Raw genomic sequence first — 23660 nt, forward strand, 5'->3', positions numbered from 1 at the left:
TTCAGGATATTTGGGAGTTTGGCATATTGTCGCATACCCGAAGAAAAGAGGAAGAAGCTGGATCAAACTGCAGAAAAGGGGTATTTGGCAGGATATAGCGAGAACGATAAGGCATACAGGATCTATCTTCCAGGGAGCAGGAAGGTTGTAGTACAACGAGATGTAAAGTTCATGGAGGACAGAGCTTTCAGAAGATCTCGCGAAATGCCTTCCAAGGAGCAGTCGAAATAGAATCCGTTGGTCATGCCTCTTCAACCAATGGAAGTGAAGAATCCTTCCTCAAATCAGGAAGATTCTCAAGATGAGGAAGAGAAGCAAACAGAAGCACCTGTTATCAGAGAAAGAACCAGCATGGAACTTCGTCAGTTTTGCGTGATGCAGAGAACTTCATCGGAGAGCCAAGGAACAGTAAAAGAGAGCGAAAATAGCCAGACAGGTATCAACCGTCAGTAGCCTAGGATGGAGAGCCTGCCAGACATCAAGTCTGGCTAGATGTGATGCTGGAGGAGTATAACTCCATAATGGTAAACAATGTCTGCGAGGTGGTGTCAAGGCCTCAAGACAAATGTGTGGTAGGTTCAATATAGATCTACAAGATCAAATATGCTGCGGACGACAGCATTGAAAAATACAAGGCCAGGTTTGTGGCTAAGGGGTATGCTCAAAAGGAAGGGATTGACTATGACGAAACCTTCGCCCTGGTAACCAGGTATACATCTATTAGGACCGTGATATCTCTTACAACCTAGATGGGATGGGAGATCCTTCAGATGGATGTCAAGACGACATTTCTAAACGGGGTAATAGAAGAAGAAGTATACATTGAACAACCAGAGGACTTTGAAACTCTTGAGAAGAAGTCTCATGTATGCAGACTGAAGAAAGCCTTGTATGGGCTGAAGCAGGCACCAAGAGCGTGGTATGGTCGAATAGATAGCTACTTGCAGAAGATGGGATTTGTCAAGAGATGATGTGGATCTGAATCTCTACTATTTGGTTGTAGAGAGCGAGCCACTTATCTTAGTATTATATGTGGATGATCTCTTCTTGACAAGAACCCCTTTCAGAAGTAGTGTGTTAGCAGCACGAATGAAGAGGGAGTTGCAGTGCAAATGCAGTGTTGGGAGAAAGGACCAACAGTAGCACAGATGTAGAGGGAGGTGCAGTGTGGATGCAGTGCTGGGAGAAAGGACCAGCAGCAACACGGATACAGTGGGAGTTGTCGTACAGATGCAGCAGTGGCAGTGGCAGAACCATGGGCAGGAGTACAAGATGCAGCAGTGCAGAGGATGTTGGGCAGAGAGGCCTAGCATCAACACAGGTACCGATGCCAGATGATCAGAGTAATACTCAGTGAGGAGTATTGCTAGAGCACAGTGCTCGCTAAGAGGGAGTGTTGATTTTGAGTAGCATCGGATGTGCTCTTGCCACGAAATCTGGTGGAGAGGTTGGGGCACATGAGATCTCCAATACCTAGAAAGGGTTTGGGCAGATTTTAAACAGATCAGGAGATGTTAAAATAATTAATATTTTTAATGGAGTCCCTAAAGTCTAAACTTAGGGAAAATAAAATATTAATGTGTACTGATATGAATCTGTGTTAGAATGGTCCAAAAGACATCGATCAAGCCAGATCTAATCTTAGCCGTTGATTAGGGACTTAATCTCGATCGTTGAGATGTCAACAGAAAAAGTATAAGAGGAGGCTTGAGGGGCACTAGGAGAACACACTAAGGGAGACCAGTCAATTCAATTCCTGGAGCGAGGTTTGCTGAGAAATTGAACCAGTGGTGTGGACAGCAGTCAGGAGGCAACAAGTACGGAACAGAGAGACGGAAGATCAGTGCAAAAGAGGCAGATGCAAAGCCAGAGGAAGCCACGCAAAGGCAGCAGAGACTGTGCAAAGCTAGAAGGGCCTACACTGGGTTTAAGAAAGTGCTGGAAGTTTGTCTATCTATGGGTAACCCAGTTTGGCACCCTGTTGTACAAGAAAATTGCTGAATAATAAAATCCTCCCTTGCTGCACCGGTTTTCCCACGTTGGGTTTTTCCGTGACATTAGTCCAAAATAATTGTGTCAATGTGTGCATATTTTTGCTTCTGTATTACAATGTGATATCTGCAGCAGTATTTATTTTAATGTTTGTTGAAGTAATTTCATGAATAACTTATGATGAAATAAGTAGGAAAAGTAAATCAATTGCTACAGCGATAGAATTTTCACATGGAACACTTTCTCATGCTTTTGAATTAGTTCTCGAACTTCAAGTGACTCTTCGTTAACCATATTTGAAGTTAGCATTTCTAATTGAAGCCATTACATATCTAGGACCACATCCACTCCTCCTAATGATACAGTATAGAACAGAGATTCTAGATTATAGTCTTGTATCTGTAATTTGACTTTATGGCATTTCCCTACTTTTTCAATTTTCTTACCATCAGCTACCATAACCTTCATGTTGGACATAGGAAATGCAAAAATGTTGAGCCTTTTTGCCATAGTTGAGTCCAAAAAGTTGTGGGTGCTACCGGTATCGATTAGAACCATTACACTGCTCTTTTTGAGATGTCTTTTTATCTTTAATGTCTAGGGCTGAGATATTCCTGTCATGGCTGATAATGACACTTACGAAATATTCGTGTTATCTGGTTCTGGAGAGAATTGTGGAGAATCTTCAATTTCCTCTACGTTTGATCTTTCACTGTCTGAATCATTGGTTGCTTCACATGTATACAGGTTCTTGGTTTCTTTTCCCCTAGCACATATATGTTTAGGGTCCCATTTTTCGCCACAACATTTGCACTTTGCTTCTTTCATTCTTTGCATTTCCACATTAGTTTTTTCTCCTTCACGAAGATGTGGTGGAGCCTATTTTGTATTATACGAGTTCACAATCTAGGGAAATCTTCGTCTCAAATATACTCTTTCAACTTTTGGCCATTGCATCCTTTCATGCTTCTTTTCAATAGCTTTTGCTTTCTGTCTTGCTTATTTTATAGAAGTGATGTCATGAAGCTCAAGCTCAAGTTGGAGATGGGGTTTAAGTCCTATGATGTATGATTGAATCAGACGAGTTTCTGATCATCTAGGTACTCGTGTAGCTAAAGTTTCCCATTTTCTAGAGTATTCGTCCACATCTCCTTTTTGTTGCAATCTGGTGAGTGCTGCGAAGAACCCTTCTTCCTTGACACCTTGGAACCTCTTAAACAATGCATTTTTATTTTCTTCCAACTGAGAGCAAGTGTTGTCTTTTTCCACCATATATACCAATTATATGCTTCGCCTTCCATTTGCATTGATGGCATGCTTGATCTTTTCATCATCATTGTCATACCGTAAATCTCAAAATATTCTTCTGCTTTATTGAACCATGCAACACTGCATTTCTCGTTACTGTCAAATTTGGAGAGCTCAAGCTTTGCTCTTCGTTGATATGTAGCGACTGGAGGAGGGAAGAAAGGGTGTTGATTCAAGAACTCCATATTTGAGTATTGATTCCAGAGATGCATATTTTGAAAATTCGTGTTACTATTTTGTTGATTGGGCATGGAAGATATCTTTGGAGACTCAGGTTTCGAATGTGAGTCTGATGAGTTTGACATATCTGAAGAATCTGGATGTTGAGCGGCTTCGTTATTTTGGGGTATTTGATCAAGAGTAATCTTCAACTTTTTGCAAATGCAGTTCAACATCACCATTTCTTAATTATGATTTCGATCCACCTTATTTGAAAGGATCACATGATCCTTTTTAAATTCATTATTATTTTGCTCTAGCTGGTTTTCTATTCTCTTCATTGTATTCTGGAGCTCCTCGATTTTTTCGGCATGTATAGTCACCTTAGTCTCAAGATCTATCAATCTTTTATTAAAATCGGCCATTGACATTGATGAAGACATTGATCAGGTATGTGGTGGTGTATATTTACCCAGCGTAACCTTTTTTCTTAACTTGACCCTAAATTTTTCTAATTAAATAAAAAAGAAATTTATTTATTTATAAACTATATAAATATTAACAATATAATTTAATAATTATAAAGTTTTTTATTTTCTTATAACTATATTTAATATAACAATATAGTTATAATTTTGATGTAATAAGGTTAACGAACGACTTGAGGTTTGGAAATATGATGGTCAACGGGAGTAGTAGAACAATGGTTGACAGCCGACTGCAGATGCTCGTGGCAAGTGAATGGTCGGGAAGCAGTGACCAGGCAGTAGACGACACGATGACGCGGGGTGGACGATAAACGGGAACAGGCAACGGTGGAATAGTGCAATAAGTCGGCGACTGGGAGTGTGTATGGCAGCGGCAAGGTCGGTTTGAAGAAAAAGAGACGGATGGCTACGAAGAAACACGGCGATTGATCGTTGGTGTCTTTGGCTGGCAACGTCGCAAGGGGAACGACAGCGGATGGAAAGAACATAGATGGAGATATTTGTGCGTTGCAGGCAGAGAATCAACCTGCTCTGGTACCACCTGGAGCATAAAAACTCAGAAATGATAAAAAACATATATAATTTATTAATTAATTGAATGATGATTGTTTACAATGAGGGTCCCTGGCTTATATACCGCAATGGGCACCCATTTAGGAAAGGGTATGATCTTATGATCGTGCCCTTTCATCTAATTAACCTAAAATTAAATAATTTTTACATAACAAAAAGATCTAGAAGTTAAAGGACCTTGGTCAAGTCTTGAAGGGTATATTCATGCCTTTGAAGTCTTGGACCCTGACCCTTGAGAAATTCAAAAAATACTACAAAAAAAGGTATGATTTTGGGTCACATGAACACTTAATCCATTCCAATTGTTTTTCTTCAAAATAATCAATGAGCAACCTCATAAGAGCATCTTCATGAACCATATTAATTTCTTAAGTGTATTTTAGGAATCTTACAACATGATCAATCACTGAAGCAAGATCACCATAGAATTTCATAACATCTTTCATGCAATTTGTATCATAACGATTAACGTATCCTATAATGTTCTTAACATCCAAAGCACAACATAATACATGCAAATCTGAAGTCTCCATTTCTATCCCATTAAATTTCACAATGCAGAACTGTGAAGTCAACGGGGTGAATTTTAAGTGCTTGCATAAAGAAACTTGATTCACCCTACAAGCACAAAATCTTCTAATATCTACGAAGAACTAGGACTTCATTCATCCAATGAAGTTGCCAAATAAGCACACTAAAGAAGGCTTTGAGGTATACTTATCAAATGGAACGTTGAAGCATAAATTTTCGATCTCGAGAAGGAATCAACTCCTTTCTAGCAACGATGCCAAAAATGTCAATACAAAATCTAGCCCTTGATGCAAATCCTCACTAAGCAACCTAGATTGAGCACAACAATATGAGTGTTATACTATCACATCAACAACAACTCTAATCATTTTAGTGATGGACACAATCCAACACAAGGAAGGCTTACCTAATACATCCTAGGGATCAAGCAACCAAATCTGACTTAAGATAAATGCCCCCTCAGGGTTCTAAAACAAGATTTCACGCAGAAATATGGATATAAAAATTATGGTTTCAGGTGGATTGATGTATAATTCCAAGAATGTGGGTACCTATGGCTTAATTTAGAGGCTTGGGTCAACCAATAGAGGCTCAAATAAGTTCCCAAACACATACAATCAAGAGATTATACTTGGTTGTCATAAACTGGGTTCTAAACTAGAAATTGCTACAAGAAAATAGTTTATAACAACAATAAGAAAAAGGACCAAAATCTATGCTAAACATAAATTAGGGCTAAATAAAGAGAAAACAAGATAATATATTACAACAATGTTGCATGACTCGTACTCGTATAAGACTCGTCTGGCTATTGACCCGACGACCCCTATAAGACTCAGGAACGACCCGTATAAGACTCAGCAAAATACAGAAAATAAAAAATAAAAAACTTAAAATATGGTAACGTTTAAGGACAAAAAAGAAAAAAAGAAAAAAAAATCGAATTTTGAGGGTCTCCGCGAGTCTTATGTGGGTCATATGCAGTTCTTCATGGGTTCAAGGCGGGTAGGCGAGTTTGATGCGAGTTTTGGCGGGTACTGGTAGAAACCACGGGTTTGCGGGTTTTATGCGAGTGACCCATCTCGCTATAAAACCCGTCAAGACCCACAAGTACTCGGGGTCTTATAAGAGTCGTACTACACTATATTACAACAAATATAGTGGTACAAATATTTATATAACATCACAATAAACCCTTGACGTCAACCCTAAATTATGGCTGAAACTTAATGTAAATTTATTCTTTTTCTTTTCCAATTAATCACAAACAAAACATAAAACTTGGAAAATGACATCCAAGAAAAATAATGCTGAAAAATGTATCATTTTGTTGTAAATAAACCTTAATTTTCCCTGGATAAGTAAAAAAAATATTCAATGCTTTAAAGGATTGGTACAAGAGATAAGACTAGTGCCTTTCCCAATCTTGGGTTAATGAAGTTTAGGAGTAAAAATCCTTGAAAGAAAAGAGATGGGTGTGGAATCAAAGAAATAAAGGGAGACAAAATAGTGTTCCTCAATCCTAACCTTATATCATCAAGAAGAACAAGATTGGAAGAAGATTACTCACGTTTGCATAGTACATATCATAAGAGACCACCAAAAAAGACCACCAATAATCATCTAAAAGAGAGAACCATCCACCAAAAATCATCCAAAAGAAGTTCACTATACTAGTGCTCCATAGAGAACAATAGAGAAGAGACATAGTGAGAACAAATTATCTCCTTGTGACAATTAATCCTAGGGTAACTCAACCTTCTATTTACATGGGAGCTACTAGGTCGATTTCCCTAATTTTAGTCTAAAATAAGTCCTAAAATAAAAATAATCCATGATACAAGTTGGATAGGTCAAAATTCGACCCCCAAAAACAAATAAATAAATGAAATAACATAAAATTATGCCTCAATTAACCCACATATGTGAGTTAGGTCTCCTCCAAGGGTGATGTCATCCTCCAAAAGGTGTGTTTCTACATGAACTCTGCCATGAATGGCTCGAAGGAGTGAATCTCATCCCAAAAGTCATGTATCCTCATCAAAAGGATGCCCAATCATCAAGCAAAGCATTTGCAAGCCCAACATCATCCGTAAGGGTAACCATGTCATCATCCAAAGCATCAAATAAAGGATGCCACCATTCTGGGGCATGATGTCATCATCGTAAAAAATGTACATTCCCCTCTAAAGGGGTCCCATATCATCATTATCAATCATCCTCAAGTGCAAGGAAACATCCATCAAGTAGCTACAATGCCAACCTGGGGGTGTCCTGCCGCTATTCTCAAGGTAGCATCCTAGCTCTAATAGAAAACATACAACATCCAAGAGGTAGGAGAGGGTCTCATCCACTGTGTCAAGTTATTCTAAGGTCAATGCTCCTTAACAAGTGCTCAATGTCGTCTGTCAAAATGCACTTTGTCATTATCAAAATGGTTGGATGTCCTTTTTGAAGTGTTGGGGAACCATCATATAGTCTCTCAAGGGACGTTAGTTATACCTAGAAGCAATATCTAGCACATACTTAAAGAATCAAGAGAAATCAACATCATGTTTGCAAGAACCATAGATGTATTGGAGTTAGCAATATTCAATGTTCAAACCATCAAAGTCCCTCACACAAGCCTAGGTCGACCCTTTCAAAAGATAGGATGGATTGGGGTTTATTTCATGAATGGTGTCATAGTCTTATGCTAGGTTATAACAGACCATTGTCCATGAGCACCTTTGTAGAGTAAGCGCTTAGCTACTTGAGTTACCTTCCCTTGCTTTTGTTTTTCCAAGCACCCATATTTCTTTTTTATTTCTTTACATAGCTTGTTTAATGAGCTTCATTGATTATCATGTAACAATAAACCCCTTTAGTGATGAGCTGTTTATGCATCATCAGGGTTCGGATGTTCTTAGAGAGTCCCTTTTACTTCGATAGGCATGATATACATGGATACTCTCAAGAACTAGTGGTTATATAACAGGGAGTAGAGCTCAAGCTATAATTTGGCTTTTTCTCGCTATATGCCTCTTGCCATTCTTTTGCATTTTGATATTTGGCTTATGCTTTTCTTTTCTTACAGCTACATCAGCTTCAGGTATACAACCCATTCTTCTCATAGGACAAGCTCAATAGGGAACCTGCACAAGCAACTAACAAGTACTAATGAAAAGATGGGATAAAGGAGTAGGGGGAATGATGAGAAGTGTTAAACATGGATAATATGGAATGCTACCATCATCACTGCCTCCTATTTGTGCCCCTCCTAGACAGTGAAATAAAGACCCTAAGGAGGTCACACTGGACTATGAGCAAGTGATAACTACTAAGGTGAAGCAAGGGAACAAGTATACAACAAATATTGGTCTATCATTCAATTCAACCAGTGATCCATACTAGAAAGCCTTTAAACCTTACATGAAGCACTTGAATACAAAAATGGTTAATGTACCTCGAAATAGATGACCCACCTTCATCAAATGAGTATGCTAGATAAATGAGTGCAGTGACTAGAGAGGTATGAGGTTGGCTATCTATGGATCATGGTAGGGCTGCTGGCTGGCAAATTGCATCATTGAAAAAGAATTTCCTCTTAGGGTCACCCTTACATGTGTATGGGTAACAAGTCCTAAGCATGAAATCCTGGAAAACTTTTCTTTTTGGCGCCACTATGGATCAAAGAAATGTTCAAGTGTATTTGATATATATATAGACTACCAAAACGGAAAGAAGTCCTTAAGATCCACCAACATCAACATGAAGAATTTGAAATGCTTGACAATAATTATTAATTCCTAAAGTCAGTCTAGCAATGCATGAAGACTAGCTTAGAACCCTGAAGATAGGACTGTACAAGCATGTGAATGGTTGTCAAAAAATTACAACTACATTTAGTTATCACTGTTTCTGGCTTTATCTACATATAGGATTACAACAATCCATCCCCAGATTAATAATACCACTTAATGAATCTTATACAAATGTTCATATATATAAGCCAAACAATATGATAACATAAAGTACCAAAGTACATACATGTTGATACCGCAACAGGATGCTTTCTTAGAATGCAACACGTGGACAAAAAACACAGTATAGATAGAGGAATTGCAGAATGGAAAAGATTAACTTACTCACTAATAGCTGCACAAAAAATTACAGCGGTGACCCCTTCAAACAGATGAATCCATTTCCTCCTTTCATTTCTCTGGCCTCCAACATCATAAAGCCTATAACATTCACCATTTCTCCTATTGTCACCAAGCGGACTGCAGAAGTGGCAAGTGTCAGAAAATGGAGATTGCCGCTTTGCTCATTAAAATTATTCATAAAATATCCTGAATAAATTTTAATCCATTTATAAAAAATAGCAAAATACGGCTGCTTTCCCATGGCTCTTTCTCCAATCTTCATCCACCAAGTGCTAGATTCTTTTCACCTAGTGAATGTTGATTTGTTCCATGGAGACAATAGCATTCTTGAAATTCACAAAAGCACAAGGATCCTTAAAAAATACATGTTTGAAATGGCCAGCACTAGTCAAAAATGAAAATACCAAATCAAAACAAACTGAGACTAGGAGTGTTCATATCAAACATGCATGTCTGTCATAGAATAAGGAATCACCTGAATTGTATTTCTGCAACTCCTGTTGTACGAACTCTAGCATAAAGAACATCCTCCTAAAATATCCAGAAAAATTATCAGAATCAAGTTTTCAAAACCTGAGTATCACTTTCTTAATTTAAAGAATGAAAAATGAGATCAAATCGAAACATATGGATGCAAGCAAGAAACCTAATATGCTAATTTACATAACCAACCAATAAGGTTACTAAATATTGTCAACTGGGTCTACTTCAAGTGGTAGAGAGGAGTTGCTATCCTCCCCACCCAGGTTCAAATATCCGATTGTTGATGAGGGGCTTTGAGAGCTGATTGTTGATTTGGGTTGGCAAGGTACCAGCCATCTCATTCTTACCTATTACAGGCTGGAGGGTGGGAACATGGCAACATTGGCAAAAAGGGTTAGAAAATATTCAAAAGAGAACTTCCACAAAGACCAAAAAATTGTTTCAGGCCTATTTATTTAAGGAATGTTACTTAATTGTCCTCTAATAAATGAATAAAATATAGGGTTATCTACTATCTAGGATATTTGATATTGGTCTTCCTCATTTGATGGCACTGTCAGTCAATAATATTGGTCGTAGAAAAGTATTCACAGGCATCTGGAACTGTAACAAAGTGTGCGATGCAACTTACAACTATTTGTTGCATTCGTGCATGATATCACTTCTATTGCATGGTAATAAATATTAAATACCACTAGTTTTCCATGGTAATCCTGGTGCCAACTGCAACATCTGCATTTGCATCCATCAGTTCAAGACATATTTCGAGGGACCAGGTTTATCAGTTCATCATCAGCTTTAGAAGGGGTTATGGTTTGGGTACATGCACATCATTTTTTGGTTTTTCTATTTTTGGATAGATGTGTTTATTATCCCTTTCATTCAAGAACTGGTACTTCAGTTATGATTTTTAGTACATGCAGAATTGGCAGCGAAATTTGGAGATGCATTTGGAGATTTGTAACTAACTTGCGTGCAACAAGAATGTGATTTTAAAGAGTTGCTATTTTTTATAGGTGGTGCTATAGTGCTTGCATATCAGATCTGATGCACATTCGAGTTTCCTGGAGTCATATGAATCTAATGATCCTATTTGTGGTGAACGCGGACTCTAGAGTAGTTCCCATGGTTAGATGCATAGTCACCTGGTTCGTGTTTGTGTTCAAATTCGATGCCAATAAATTTGACAAAAATTTGTCATCTAAAAATATTTGATTAAATTTGTCATTAAATTCGAATATATATGTATATACAGGTAGGATTCTTGCAAATCGCTTCCAAACACCAAAACTCCGAAGGCCGGAGTTGGCAATGGGACTTTTTTTCTTATTGCTTGTATCTTCTACATTACGGGCATTTAGTTTAATTTTTGCATAGTGTATTACACATATATTATATAAACTTTTAATTTTTTTTGTAAGTTCAGAGATCCTATTGATAAAACTGAAATTTACAGATCGCAAGAGATAGAGTCTCTCTTTGGCCTGCCATATGGAAAACCAGACCAGAGACAGAATAGTTGCTGATCCATAGTCCAAAAATTAACAGAGGAAAACCATACCCAACATATACAGTGTTTAGCTAGTGATACTGCCCCTTTAGTACTAATTACTAATTAATTATCATTATTTATGATTATTATCATTTACATTATTTTTTATATATTTTATTCATAACAAGTACATATGTTTTCGGGAATTGGGGTAGATATATATTTATCAGAATTTACAGATATTGCGAATTTACTGGAATTTGTGAATTTACGGGAGGTATATTTACTGGAATTTGGGAAGCTTCAGTACTGTGTAATATGTGTTGATTTTCTAGTGACATTAAGAAGAGTACAATTTTCAAACTGATAACTACTTCCAATCATACAATATTACTTCTTTAGAGCATTCCAATCATCAAGCAGATATACATGAAAAATTTCAACCATTAACAATAAAACAGCAGTAGAGATCACAGTAAACAATAAGACTAGAGAATTCAGTTCATCAAATGTACGTCAGAATATTCCAAACAAGATTCCAATTTCTGACCTCAATAATTGCCAAGTCAAACCAGTCAAATGAGAGAGAAAATAGTCAACACTGTCCAAGATAAAGTCTGCAACAGAGAGGCCAAATTTCAGCCTTAAGTAGCTGAATAGAAGGGGTTGAAATTTGGTCAAATTACAGTCAACAATCCACAGTCAAAATCGGTCAAATCTCAGAGTTGACGCAGTCAACCTTCGGTCAATGAGCCCAGAACAGAGATATAAATTTGATCAAACCAGTAACCAAATCACAGATAAACTTGGCCTCCAAGGTCAGTCGACAATTCGGTCAAACTTCAGCAGATAATCAGAAGTCAACACTGGTCAAACAGAAGTCAAAAAGCTGGTCAACGCAGATCAGATCTTCTTTTCTCCTTCACATGTGTGGATGAATGTCCTTGTTTCAGATCGAATGATGTGATGGATGAGATGCCAAAATGAGGTCCAAACGAACTTCTATCTATATGTGAGTTAGGAGGAGGGTTTTGACCTTGGGGTCAAACCCATTCAATGAGTAGGGCCGACTTGGTCAACATGAAAAATATATAATTTCTCCTTCACTTTGCCAATGAAAATACCGACCGAAACTACCAAATTTCAACAATATGCACTGCACAGTAATGTCTCAGGTCCTAGATTCTCATGGAATGTGTGGAGAGCAATAGGTATCTCAGCTGCCAGAATCCTAGCGAACAAGTGGGCTATTGAGAACTCTTGCGCTGAATTTACTAAAAAGTTCACAAATTTGATGTGCCAATTTAGGATACACTGGAATTCGAACTCCATCCTTCAAATGCAACGAACACAGTGATTTAGGTTGCATATCAACTCTAGTTGCAAGCCATGTCATGATCATGATCTCATGCGGAGTGTGGGATCAAGTCATTGTTGCATGCAGACTCCAATGCATGCATGACTACTTTTCTTATTTTATAATTTTAGCAGTACTTATTTTTAGGTATAACTATTATAGAAGTGTGGCCATAGGATTTAGTTTGATATCCTGAGCTTAGTCAGTTTAGGTGTGTTGCAAGTGCAATCTTAGGAAAATATCCTCTATGGTTCTTTAAGTGATGATAAGGAGTCATCCATGTGTCATACTTTTTCTTTAAATTCAAATTTCTACAACAGCAAGTTGACCTAACAAGAGCACTCCATCTTGGAGATATTTTTGGCAGAAGGGGGAACCTTATCCACACAAGTCAAGCACTTTATTTGAGAAAGAATCTTCGAGATATTTTAGGCTATTAAGGAATCTTATCCATTCATGGAATGTGCTAAAATTTGTTGGACATCTTGATTGCAAGTCTTTACATTTCCAAGTATTTCATTATTATGTATGTCTATCTTTCCTAAGTATTTATCTTGCGGATCATCTGTCTCTTGAGCAATGTACTTTCCAAGCTTTACTTTCAAGTTTATCTTTTGTACTTGGATCATTTGCTTACAGGTACATATTATTTGGCACTGGTCTATATTGCTTATCTTGCAATATCTGTACTGTGGAGGTTCAAGTTCATTGTAATATTCCTTTTGGGAAAATTCAGTAAATAAATAGAGCTGAACTTGTAACAACAAATAAAAACAAAATAAATAGCAAGATAACACAACCAGTAAATCAGATACACAGTATACACCAACAAACAAGGGGGTCTCATACACCAAATTAGGGTCTGGCTTGGATGTGACCTTAAAATTGGATAATAATTGGACAATAATAATAATAATAACAAATCACTGGGCCATTTTATTAATCATGGATCTGAGTTCATAAAATGCGATGGAACAATAAAATCTGGGCTTGCCAAGCAAGCATAGCAAAACCCAGAAAGATGTTTGTGACCCAAGTGAAGTATTGCCCATGATGAGAATGCACACTGCCCAATAAATAATTTGTTGAAGGTCGGATGAATGGATGAGGATGGCTGGCCTAGAAAATGCCCGGATCACCTTGGAAATACACTCACCAAATCCTCTCCAAAAACCCTAAAAATCCCAACAAGGGATTGGCTCCAATCTAGAAGATGCAAGAGCCCACCAAATGGTGTGAATAGCCCAAATGAATAGTCTATGCGGCCCTCTACAAGAAATGGTGCTCCAACAATGTCCTCCAACCAACTACTGGAAATTCCCCCGAGGTCCTACCAAAAATCCTTTGTGGAAAACCCCCAGCTCCTGCTCCAAAGATGGAATCCAACTCAACTCTCCAAGGGCCTGCGCAGGCTCTTCCCAAGAACTCACACTACAAAAGATGAAGAATTTGGTCCCACGAACTCCCTTGTTTTCAACTGCAATATCCTTCAAAATTCCACCTGCAAAGTGTAGGAATAAATCCCTCAACTCTCACTCCTAAAGCCACTGAAGTTGGCCCAACTCGTAAGCCAATTCCCACTACCTCTTGTTGAAATTTAACTAGTGTCGGTCTTCATAATTGTACTTGAGTCATGACTTGATGTACTATTGATGTACTTCTCAAAAGAAAAAGAAAAAGAAATATCATTTTTTAAAAAAGGTTATTTATTGTAAAATGGGTTTCTTGCCCATAGTTGTTTGTCCAAGGTCAAAGCACCCATTGGATGCTCTAGGGATCTATTAAGTCAAGTCACGATGTCTTATCCATTGAAAGGCTCATGTATTAAGAAGGAAAAAATACTCCAAGAGATGGAGTCGTCAAGCCTCCTCAAGTCGGCCTAGAAAAACCTAATCCGCCCTCAAAAGAAGCCTATATAAAGAGGAGCTCTCTCCCACTTGAAGACACAGATACACATCGAATGATTTCTGATCCAAGCAAAAGAAAAAAAGTTTGATCTAGCGTGGAGGATGAGCAAAATTTTTTGGAGCCCAACAAAGAAGTAAGGGAAGTGAATCTCTATTCTTGACATCCTAATCTTCTCACCCGTATGAGTTTGTTGGAGGACCTAGGGTTTCCTCAATCCTAATATTGCAGAGATATTGTTTGAGGTTCTGTTGCCTCATCTCTTGGAAGTTTTGGTCTTGGGTCAAGGTCTTGGAAGTCTTCATTGAATAGATTCTATAGGAAGAGATTTTTGTGGGTCTTCCTCTCTATGAGAGGTTTTAGCCCTGGCTAGCAGCCTACATCTGGTGTTCTTGTGTTTGCATTGTGATCTTCTTATTGCCATTTGTCTTGATGATGAACATAACTAAATAATGATGAAAATGTCCTAATATAAATCACAAGGAAATGTCAAAGATTAAAGAGAAATTAAGTTAATAAATACACTAACTCTTTGCCCTAGAATTCTTAACATGGTATCAAAGTCAGGGCTTTAAGGTGAGGGTAGAAAAGAAGATCATCTAGGCACCCTCTCATCTCAAAAGGAGCAAATACCCAGGTCTGAGTTTGAAAAGGCAAGAAGAACAAAATTTTGGGCACAATTTCTAGCCCTAATTGCAAAGATAAGGTCACTGGCATACACAGAAAGGAGCGAAAAGTTTTGGAGGGATATAAGCACTATTTTTGATGATCGAATAGCTAGAAGATCTTCTCTCCTTGGACCGAATTCATCAATCAAGAAATCGAAGTTCTGGACTCATTCTATTAGTCTTCTTCTCTGTAATTATCAAGCCCTAATTTCTGAAATAAGGCACAAACCTATTCTTGTAGAGCGAGGGCATAAAATCTTATGGTTGGAGGGATCAAGAGGCCAATCAAACTACCTATGAAAGACCGCACATTTTGGTGAAGGAGTGAAGGTCAAAAGAGACGGCACAAGGTCTGCAATCTCCTTCCAAAACCCATGAATTTCAAATCTCTAGTATGAGATCGGCAAATTTACTAAAGCTTTGTGAAAGTTTGTTCTGCGTTTTCAAGGTATCAAAAGAGCCATTTCTTTGTAATAAATGTTGCAATATTACTCTTTGCATAATTGTTACAAAGAGATAATCTCCTTGTAACTTTGAGCACTAAGATCATCTCTCTCCCATGTGCATAATCCAAGACCAAATTCGTTAGAGTATTATTTTGAGCATAAGTCCTATTACCCACCATTTTGTGGGTGATATCCCTAGGAGAAAAAAATTCTCCAAGATGGTCCTCAGTCGGCAACCAGTAGCCACCAACCAACTCGTTGTGCCACTTCTCCACCACCTGAGCCAGCCATGTGGTCCCTCACCCATCTGTCATGATCGTATGTTTGAAGGTGGGCCTCCCGATCCTAAAGGTATGCCTTGTCATTTGGTAATTGAGTATTGTACTTTGCTTATCACGGACACTTCTGGGCATGGATTAATGGGGGGATTCGGTAAAAAGAATGGGCTAGGTCAATGCTCTTGTCCCCTAGACCCCTTTCGGATATGAACCTTGGATTCTAGTCTCGTGGGCTCTCTTTTACTGACCATTTGGCTTTAGGGATGGTATTTCACAGAAACCTTGATTTTGGTTGCGTGGTCTCGCTCCCTCATCCACATATATTACCTCCATTCCACTCATAATTGCCCCAATCATCATCTCTCCCACCTGGGTCCACATAGGGCTAGCTCTCCCCTTCCTCTTGCCCACACCTTGGGTCAGCCCTGGAATGATGCCCCGGAGGTTGATACAGCTAAAAAAAAAAGTAAGAGCACAATCGCCCACATTCAACAGGAAAACGTACCACAAAATGCAAAACATAGTCGGGACAAATACATTTATCACGTGGGCAAAAGTAAATACATGAGCTCTACCCCATCATCATGGCCATCACCCTGGTTCCTATAGGCTCTATGAGCCCCCTTCATCATATAGGAACCCATGATTGTCCCAATCCCTGGTGGGCAATGAACCGCCCTACCTTAAAAGGGGTATCCACTATTATATCTCACACATCATGCTCTTACCCCTTGAGCCCCGAGCAGTTAATTAAAGAAAAATCATAAAAAGGAAAAATGCATATAAAGAAGGGTGGAAAAAACAATGTCAAGGCACCTCATATACCATGATTGGTCCCTCCTATACATTATATACCCAAGTGTCGACTTCCATTTTATTACCTACCCTTGTACCCCAGCATGTGGCCCAAGGTTGCCCCTTCCCATTGCCTATTCCATTCACCTATTTATCACATGCCACCAACTTTTAAAGGATGTACCTTGGACATATTATCCCCTTTAAAAGTAGAAACCACTTAATGGGATACTTGGTTAACTCCATTTGGAGTTTGGAGACATTACCACATGCCAAAGCCCATTATGGAAGGGCCGGCCATTATGAAGTCCCCACTTGTGGTCCATGGTTTGTAAGCTCTTTTACTTTATTTCTTTGATGACTTATTGTACTGGAAGGTTAGGGGACGCATTGGATCTTTTGCAGGTGGTCTCCATCTTGGGTTTGGTCTCCCTATAAGGGGTCCTAACCCTCCAGGGGGCTACATTGGCACATGTAGGGTGCGTGTTGAGAGCCGTGGGCCCTCCATAGCAGTAGACAGCACTCCATGGATCCCCAGAGATGTTCAGAGATTGGCTCGAGATCCATCTACTGGACGAGTAAGATGCACCTGGTTCACCTTTTCCTAGGCAACCCCACAAATGTACCATGCACTTGGCAGCTGACCCAGGACTTGTAGGATGATGAGGCATCACCTACACCATCATCAGAGCCCTTACAGATGGTCTACAGGCATCTTCATTTCATTTGGAGACCCACGAGGTTATTATTGCAATGTTCCACCAAGGTTCTGGGACGAGGAGGCGAGGGAGTGAGGATACGCGGGAGCGACCTATGCAAAAGCTCCCCACCAATTTTTAGGAAACGTGGGGGGCGTCAGAGTCTTAAAAACTTATATAAAATATAATTTAGAAATCGATGAATCATATCACTAAAACAAATTTAAAACGAAAACTTAAAAGCTGCAAAGCATGATCATTGATATGAATATCATTATCATATAAATTATAAAAGACAATAAAAAAATCAATAATGAACAGTTTTGCCTTAAAAATCAATAATTTCTCCTAATGCCAACACTAAACAGTTTTCAAAACATCACTTTTCCATAATACAAATAAGTGGAGTCGTGTATCATTTGTTTACCAAAAAAGCATTTCTCAAATAGACAATGTTGCCAATAAGAGGGTGAACTTTTCTTCTTTAGTTGATAGTTGACAGTGGACTCAAAAAAGCACTACTTATTTGCACTATGTTATGGTTCAGCCCCACTCCTTTCATGACCAAAGTTGCCTTCTGTTTGTTGGATATCCTATCTTTCAATCACTTTCTTTGCTTCTCAGAGGTCCTAGAATGGTTGTTGTGGGAAGCTGTTATAATACAAGGGCCGAGTTAAAATGGTTATGGGGACAGGCAGGGCTTGATCATTGATAATAATATCATTATCATATAAATTATAAAAGTCAATAAAAAAAATCAATAATGAATAGTTTTGCCTTAAAAATCATTAAAAAAAATTGAATTTGGTCATAGGTATCGACCCCCCATGACCCCCTTTTTTCGGAAACAACCCCTCAATAGGAGGAAACGACCCCCTCGCAAGTCCCTCTACGTACCCTGTTTTTTGGGAGCTTGGGGAAACAACCCCCTCTCGTCCCCAAGTCCCCGGAGCGTGGGTGAGCTAGGAAACTCGACCCCCAGTGGGGGACGCGTCCCCGTGGAACACTGTATTATTGTGCTCCCACACCCACTAGGAGCACTGCAGGTTTATTGTTTGGAGAACAAGCCCCCCCCCCCCCCCCCCCGGTCCATCACTTTTGAGGGTCCTATTCTTCATTATGGTACCAATGGACCTTATGAGGCCTCCTAGAGGGCCTTGCAACATGTATTGTTTATCATTTGACCTCTTAAGAGGCTTATTATTTCATTTATGAGCTAGTTTGGTGGGTCTCTCACCAAAAGTTAGGTTATTAGCACATTATTCTATTTTTTTGGGCTTATGTAGGCCTATAAGACTAATTCAAACTCCCAATTTGTGTATAGATACAAGTGAGAAAAGTTCATTTTCTCATCATCACTTTGGATTGGATCACTCTTCTCTTTAGAGAATTTCGCAGTTTTTCTAGCATGAAGAATTGGAACATGGATGAATTTTGATGTTTGGATTGGAGTATTTTATCTTGGAGCTTCTTTATTGTCAAATTATTGATGGTTAGATATGTTCTATTACATGTAAGTACACACTTTTAATGCTATTCTTGTTTTACTACTGTCATATACATTGAATGGGATTTTCACTATAATAGGGCTAATTGTTGCATTGCATAATTGCAAATTTGTGGAATTATTATTTCTATATAGCATCTCTCAATCTTTGGTCCATGTATGTGAATGAAATCTCCTAAGGATAATTCCACCGGTGAATTTATCTTGATAAGCGATCTCTTTTGCCAAGCGAAGTATAAAAGCTTTCAGGTCTCTTCTTCTTTCCCTAAATGCAAAAGTCCTTAAGGACCCCTTGACCGAAATACACGATCCTTTCTCAACATTCTCATAGACTCCATTCTCCCCAAGGGATTAAGGAGATGGTCCTCCAATAGGTGATCACTCAAGGAACATTTTTCTCCACCTTTCCCTCTTTCTTCTAGGTCTAGCCACGTTGGGTCACCGAGGGCATCACTTTCCTAAAAAAATAGCCCAAGAAAAAGTTTGATCTCCAAGCCTCTACTACACTGGTGTGTCCTCAAGGCCTCCTCCAATTTTGAAGCCATTCCAATAGTGGAGTTATGAGATAACCCAAGCCCTAGCTCTGAGATCAAACTTTGCCCTTGTATTCCATAGGCTAGCACCTCACAGGATTAATTCGATACTTTTAATTGGAAATTCTTGCTTTGATCCTTTCCCCTTCCTTGTCTAGGTTAAGAACATTATTGGTTGCTAGATTCTCTCCCCTTAACCTAGGTTGGGTCCACTTGGTCCCATGCAATGTTGCACGAAGCGGAAGCGAAGCGGAAGCGGGGACGCCGAAGCGTCATTTTCCAAAAACCTAGGAAGCGAAGCATCCGCGGAGGCGTCTGCTATATATATATATATATATATATATATATATATATATTTGCATTTATACTCAAAACAAACATCCCAAATACCAAATTAATTGTAGAAGACATGAAAACATGCTTATTTTTGCATAAATCAAGATAGATATAACATCCATTGTACATTAATGATCTAGAATCTAGATTCTTCTCCTCTTGTCTAGCCTTTGCCTCTACCTCGATTATCTAGGGATATTAGTCAACATTGCCCAATTTTGATCAAACTACCTGATTCAAGACTTAAAATATGGTAGAAAAAGCTTAACATGTTTGATCGATGATTTTGACTTGATTGAAAGGTAATTTTTTGCTAAGGGCTTGTCGTGTGACAAAGGAGTTCAACAATTAACACCACCAACACTAGGGTACATATAGGGCTTGGTGCTCTTGATTAAATGCTAATCGCATACCTTCATACTTGATATAATCTAATGAAATGCCACAATCCCATTGATCCTGAATTCCTGAAAACTGTTAAGTCTGCTGAATTTTGAATAAGATATGAAATTTTATTTTCTCCATATGAAGTCCAATGAGGCTGGAACCACTCTCAAACATCCCGAGTCATTTCATGGTAATGTTAAAAATTTAAGTAAAAGGATGAAAATGAAAAATAAAGGAGAATGTCACTTTTACTTTAAGAATTTAACATTACCATGAGGGAGCATCTGCTATATTTATATTTTTTTTTCCTTCATTCGTCACCTTAACCCAAGGTGGACCCACCCCAAACAAGCAAACTCACCTAAAATTAAAAAAAAAAATTGAAAAAAACGATTTTCTAAACGCTTTTCCGGAAGCTTTTCTTGAAGCGTACGGAAGCATACGGGAAGCATACGCTTCCTCCTCTGAAGCGCCACGCTTCCGACGCCCGAAGCGTCGTACGAAGCGCGCTTCGACGCTTCCGTACAACGCTTCCAAATTTCTAGGAAGCGGCTAAAAAAGCCGAAGCGGCGCTTCCGAATTCGGAAGCGCCGCTTCCGGCCAAGCTTCCTAGGCACTTCCGTACGGGACGCGCTTCAGGGCTTCGAACTGGGCGGGGGGGGGCGCTTCGTGCAACACTGGTCCCATGTGGTCCCGCACCTTTGAAAATTCAATTCATCAAGAACCATTCGGGAAGTCAAATTCAATAAGGATTTTAGGATTGGGAAACTCTTTTACAAGGCATATTCCTTTAATCTAACCCTCAAATCCTCTCCTCCTTATCCTAGAAATCTTTGTACCTCGCTTGAAGGGCAAGGAAGCTCCATTCTTTACCCCCTTCTAGGAAAAGGATCATTAGGGTCACTTCACATCCATTCGTTGATTCATCCTTCACAAGTGACTTCCATATACCGGGTCTCCCCCCATCGGTGAAAGTCCGTAAAGAGTAGGGAGTCTTAGCTAGGGTGGCAATGGGCTAAGCCTCCATTTGTTGCCCTTGGCCTACCGGTTGTCCCCTTTAGGAATCCCCTTTAGACCCCATGCTAGTTTGAGCGGTAACAAGTCCTATTCGAGGGCCTCTGTCAAGGATGTCGAAAATATGAAGCAAAAATTCATACACAACATTTGTGCATACGAAGTACAAGCTACATAAAGGAAGTTCTAAGCACGTTTTGTAGAATGTATAGTCTCAAAGCAAATCCGAATTGAAGTTCATAGTCTCAAGTTGAAATTCCAATGCATAAGTCTCTTTTGGAAGGCCTAAAAGGCTACCCTCTGACACCTATTAAAAGGAGCCAAAAGCACTAACTAAAAAGGATATACCTGTGCATAATAGAAATTCAAGAACAAGGATATTGTTAAGCTTAAATCTTGTTCTACACATGTAAATGACAAACACCCTAGTTCGAGTTATGTTAAGGAAGCATTGAGTTTACCAAGATATCGAAGTTCTGAGCATAAAAATAGTCTCAAGCAAATCCAAAGTTGTAGGCCTCATTGGAAGGCCACAAGAAGGGAGTCGAGATTTCATCCATTCGCAATCATAATTTCGCCAGCATACTCAAGTGACTAACCATAATATGTACAGTGATATAGATCCACGAAGAAATGACAAATTTGTGCATAAAAGACAATTTTTTGGTCAATTATTGTGAGCATATGTATATACAAGATTCAAACCTAGTCAACCAAAGGGTGAGCCGACCTAAGGAGTGACATAATAGTCAAGAATTTGTGGTATAAGATTCACGAAGGTGTGAAGGACTTGTGCATCAGTGAGTCGATCTACATTCAAAGAAGCAAGCTACAAGCAATGGTAAGGTCACAACATTGTGACAGAGCAGTCAGCTTTGTGGGACCTGTGCATCACAAATTTCCAAGTAGAGAAGAAGCAATTTATTGATTCTGAAAAAAATAGCAATCCAGAGGCAGTAAGTAGGATCACAATTTTGTGACAGACATCTCTTTGAAGGAAGGTTTTGTTTGTTGTCAACCCTTCTCTAAAGATCAAGAAATCCTCAATTCTGTTCCATCATGGGAAAGGGTTATTGTTACATCAGTAGCTGACAACAAGATAAGTTTTGTTGACAATCATTGTCAACATCTTGGAAACATCAAGAAATTCTTGGGTAAATGGTATATCATTGTAGATAGTTCTCTAGATCTGTACATCACTAATGAACAAGCAGAAGAGCAGTAGTATATTGATCCTGAAGCAAGAAAATATAAGCAGATAAATACAATGAAGAATATCTTGAGTTGATGCACACCTTGAGGAAAAACGATGAAGAGACCATGGCATCCGAAATAACAGGTCACTACGACAAAGGTATGTAACCTTGAGGTATGTATGGCATATTTTATTAAGGGTCCAACATGAAATGTTATAGGGTTGGTTGAGTGTATTGTTCTAGGGTTTGTTGTTAAAATTGTTGATATTGGTATTGATCTCTAAAACCCTTGACGACATATGTAAACCTTAGTCATATGGAAACCCTAACCTTGTTCCCTCATAGAAACCCTAATCCTTGGTCCTTTAGGGTTTGTATCTAGGGCGCATGACAAGTATGTATGGATAAGGTTGATGAGTTGTATACAGATCCCTTGGTCTAGGGTTAGCACTTGAAATCCCTAGGAGTCCATCCTCAAAGTTTCCATGGTAACCCTAGATTGACAAATTGACATCATGCTTTTGTTATTGTATACTTTGTTTGGATGTACTTGTCAATGATTATTGCAAGTACAGGAAGAAGGATGAGGAGATCCTCTATTTTGGCAAGCACGATGGAAGGAGGGAGTTGCAAGGACCCTTCGATCCTTAGGTACTCTAATGTATAAAAACAAATTCATGGTATGATCATGTGACTATGGATGTCGGGAAGGGAAGAATTAATAGCAGCATACAAAAGGATTCATGAACATGATATAGCAGTAAACTAGTCGATATAAAGATCTTGTTGCAAGCTAATAATAATATATGCTTCTTAGAAGTTGTTGGTTCAGTTGCAGCACGATGGACCTCATCTTGGAAATGAGGAGCAGGGCTAGATGACTGGCTGAGATATGTTGATGTTTCACTGAAGACTCTAATGAAGATTGAAGGAAGACCATGATGTTGATGATGACATGATATATTGTTAGGTTTTGCACATCCTGCTATATGAAGAAGATTCGTTTTAAGTAAGATATGATGACTCCATTGGGTTGCTGCCTTGGTACTTGGTCCGAGGAGCTGATGTAAATCACAATGACAGATGTAATAGCAGGTTGCAGATGGATCGATGATCATGTCCTGATAGATCACTTTCCTGATGTTCAGAGGAAGCCATGTCTGAGCTCTATGATGATTGGTTCATGAAGATGTAGCAGATGCACACTGATGATGTGGAAAGTGATGGTGGACCCTTTCTTAATGATGATGTTGTATATAGAAGGCTTTGTGATGTTCAAAGAAAGCTCGCACGTGTGAGTGTGAAAATTTGGAGACCCAAATTTCTACTACAGCAACTAATTAAGTTCCTTCTATTTGTTAATTACTGA

General features: G+C 38.8%; 1 protein-coding gene across 5 annotated transcripts in view; it reads right to left on the reverse strand.

The window, feature by feature from the left end:
• Positions 1–23660, reverse strand: part of LOC149233054 (G protein alpha subunit 1) — a 318543-nt gene that overhangs the window by 117664 nt on the left and 177219 nt on the right. For all 5 annotated transcript variants that reach the window (XM_089379671.1, XM_089379667.1, XM_089379668.1 and 2 more), the window contains 2 exons: positions 9672–9727; positions 9179–9313 (listed from right to left, as the gene is read on the reverse strand). In XM_089379671.1, the coding sequence (XP_089235797.1) occupies positions 9179–9313; positions 9672–9727 (191 nt within the window). The remainder of the gene's footprint in view (positions 1–9178; positions 9314–9671; positions 9728–23660) is intronic.

This window comes from Pinus tabuliformis, chromosome J (assembly GCF_031772625.1).
Source record: "Pinus tabuliformis cultivar Carrire ecotype Pingquan chromosome J, CPIR1, whole genome shotgun sequence".
NCBI classification, from domain to species: domain Eukaryota; kingdom Viridiplantae; phylum Streptophyta; class Pinopsida; order Pinales; family Pinaceae; genus Pinus; species Pinus tabuliformis.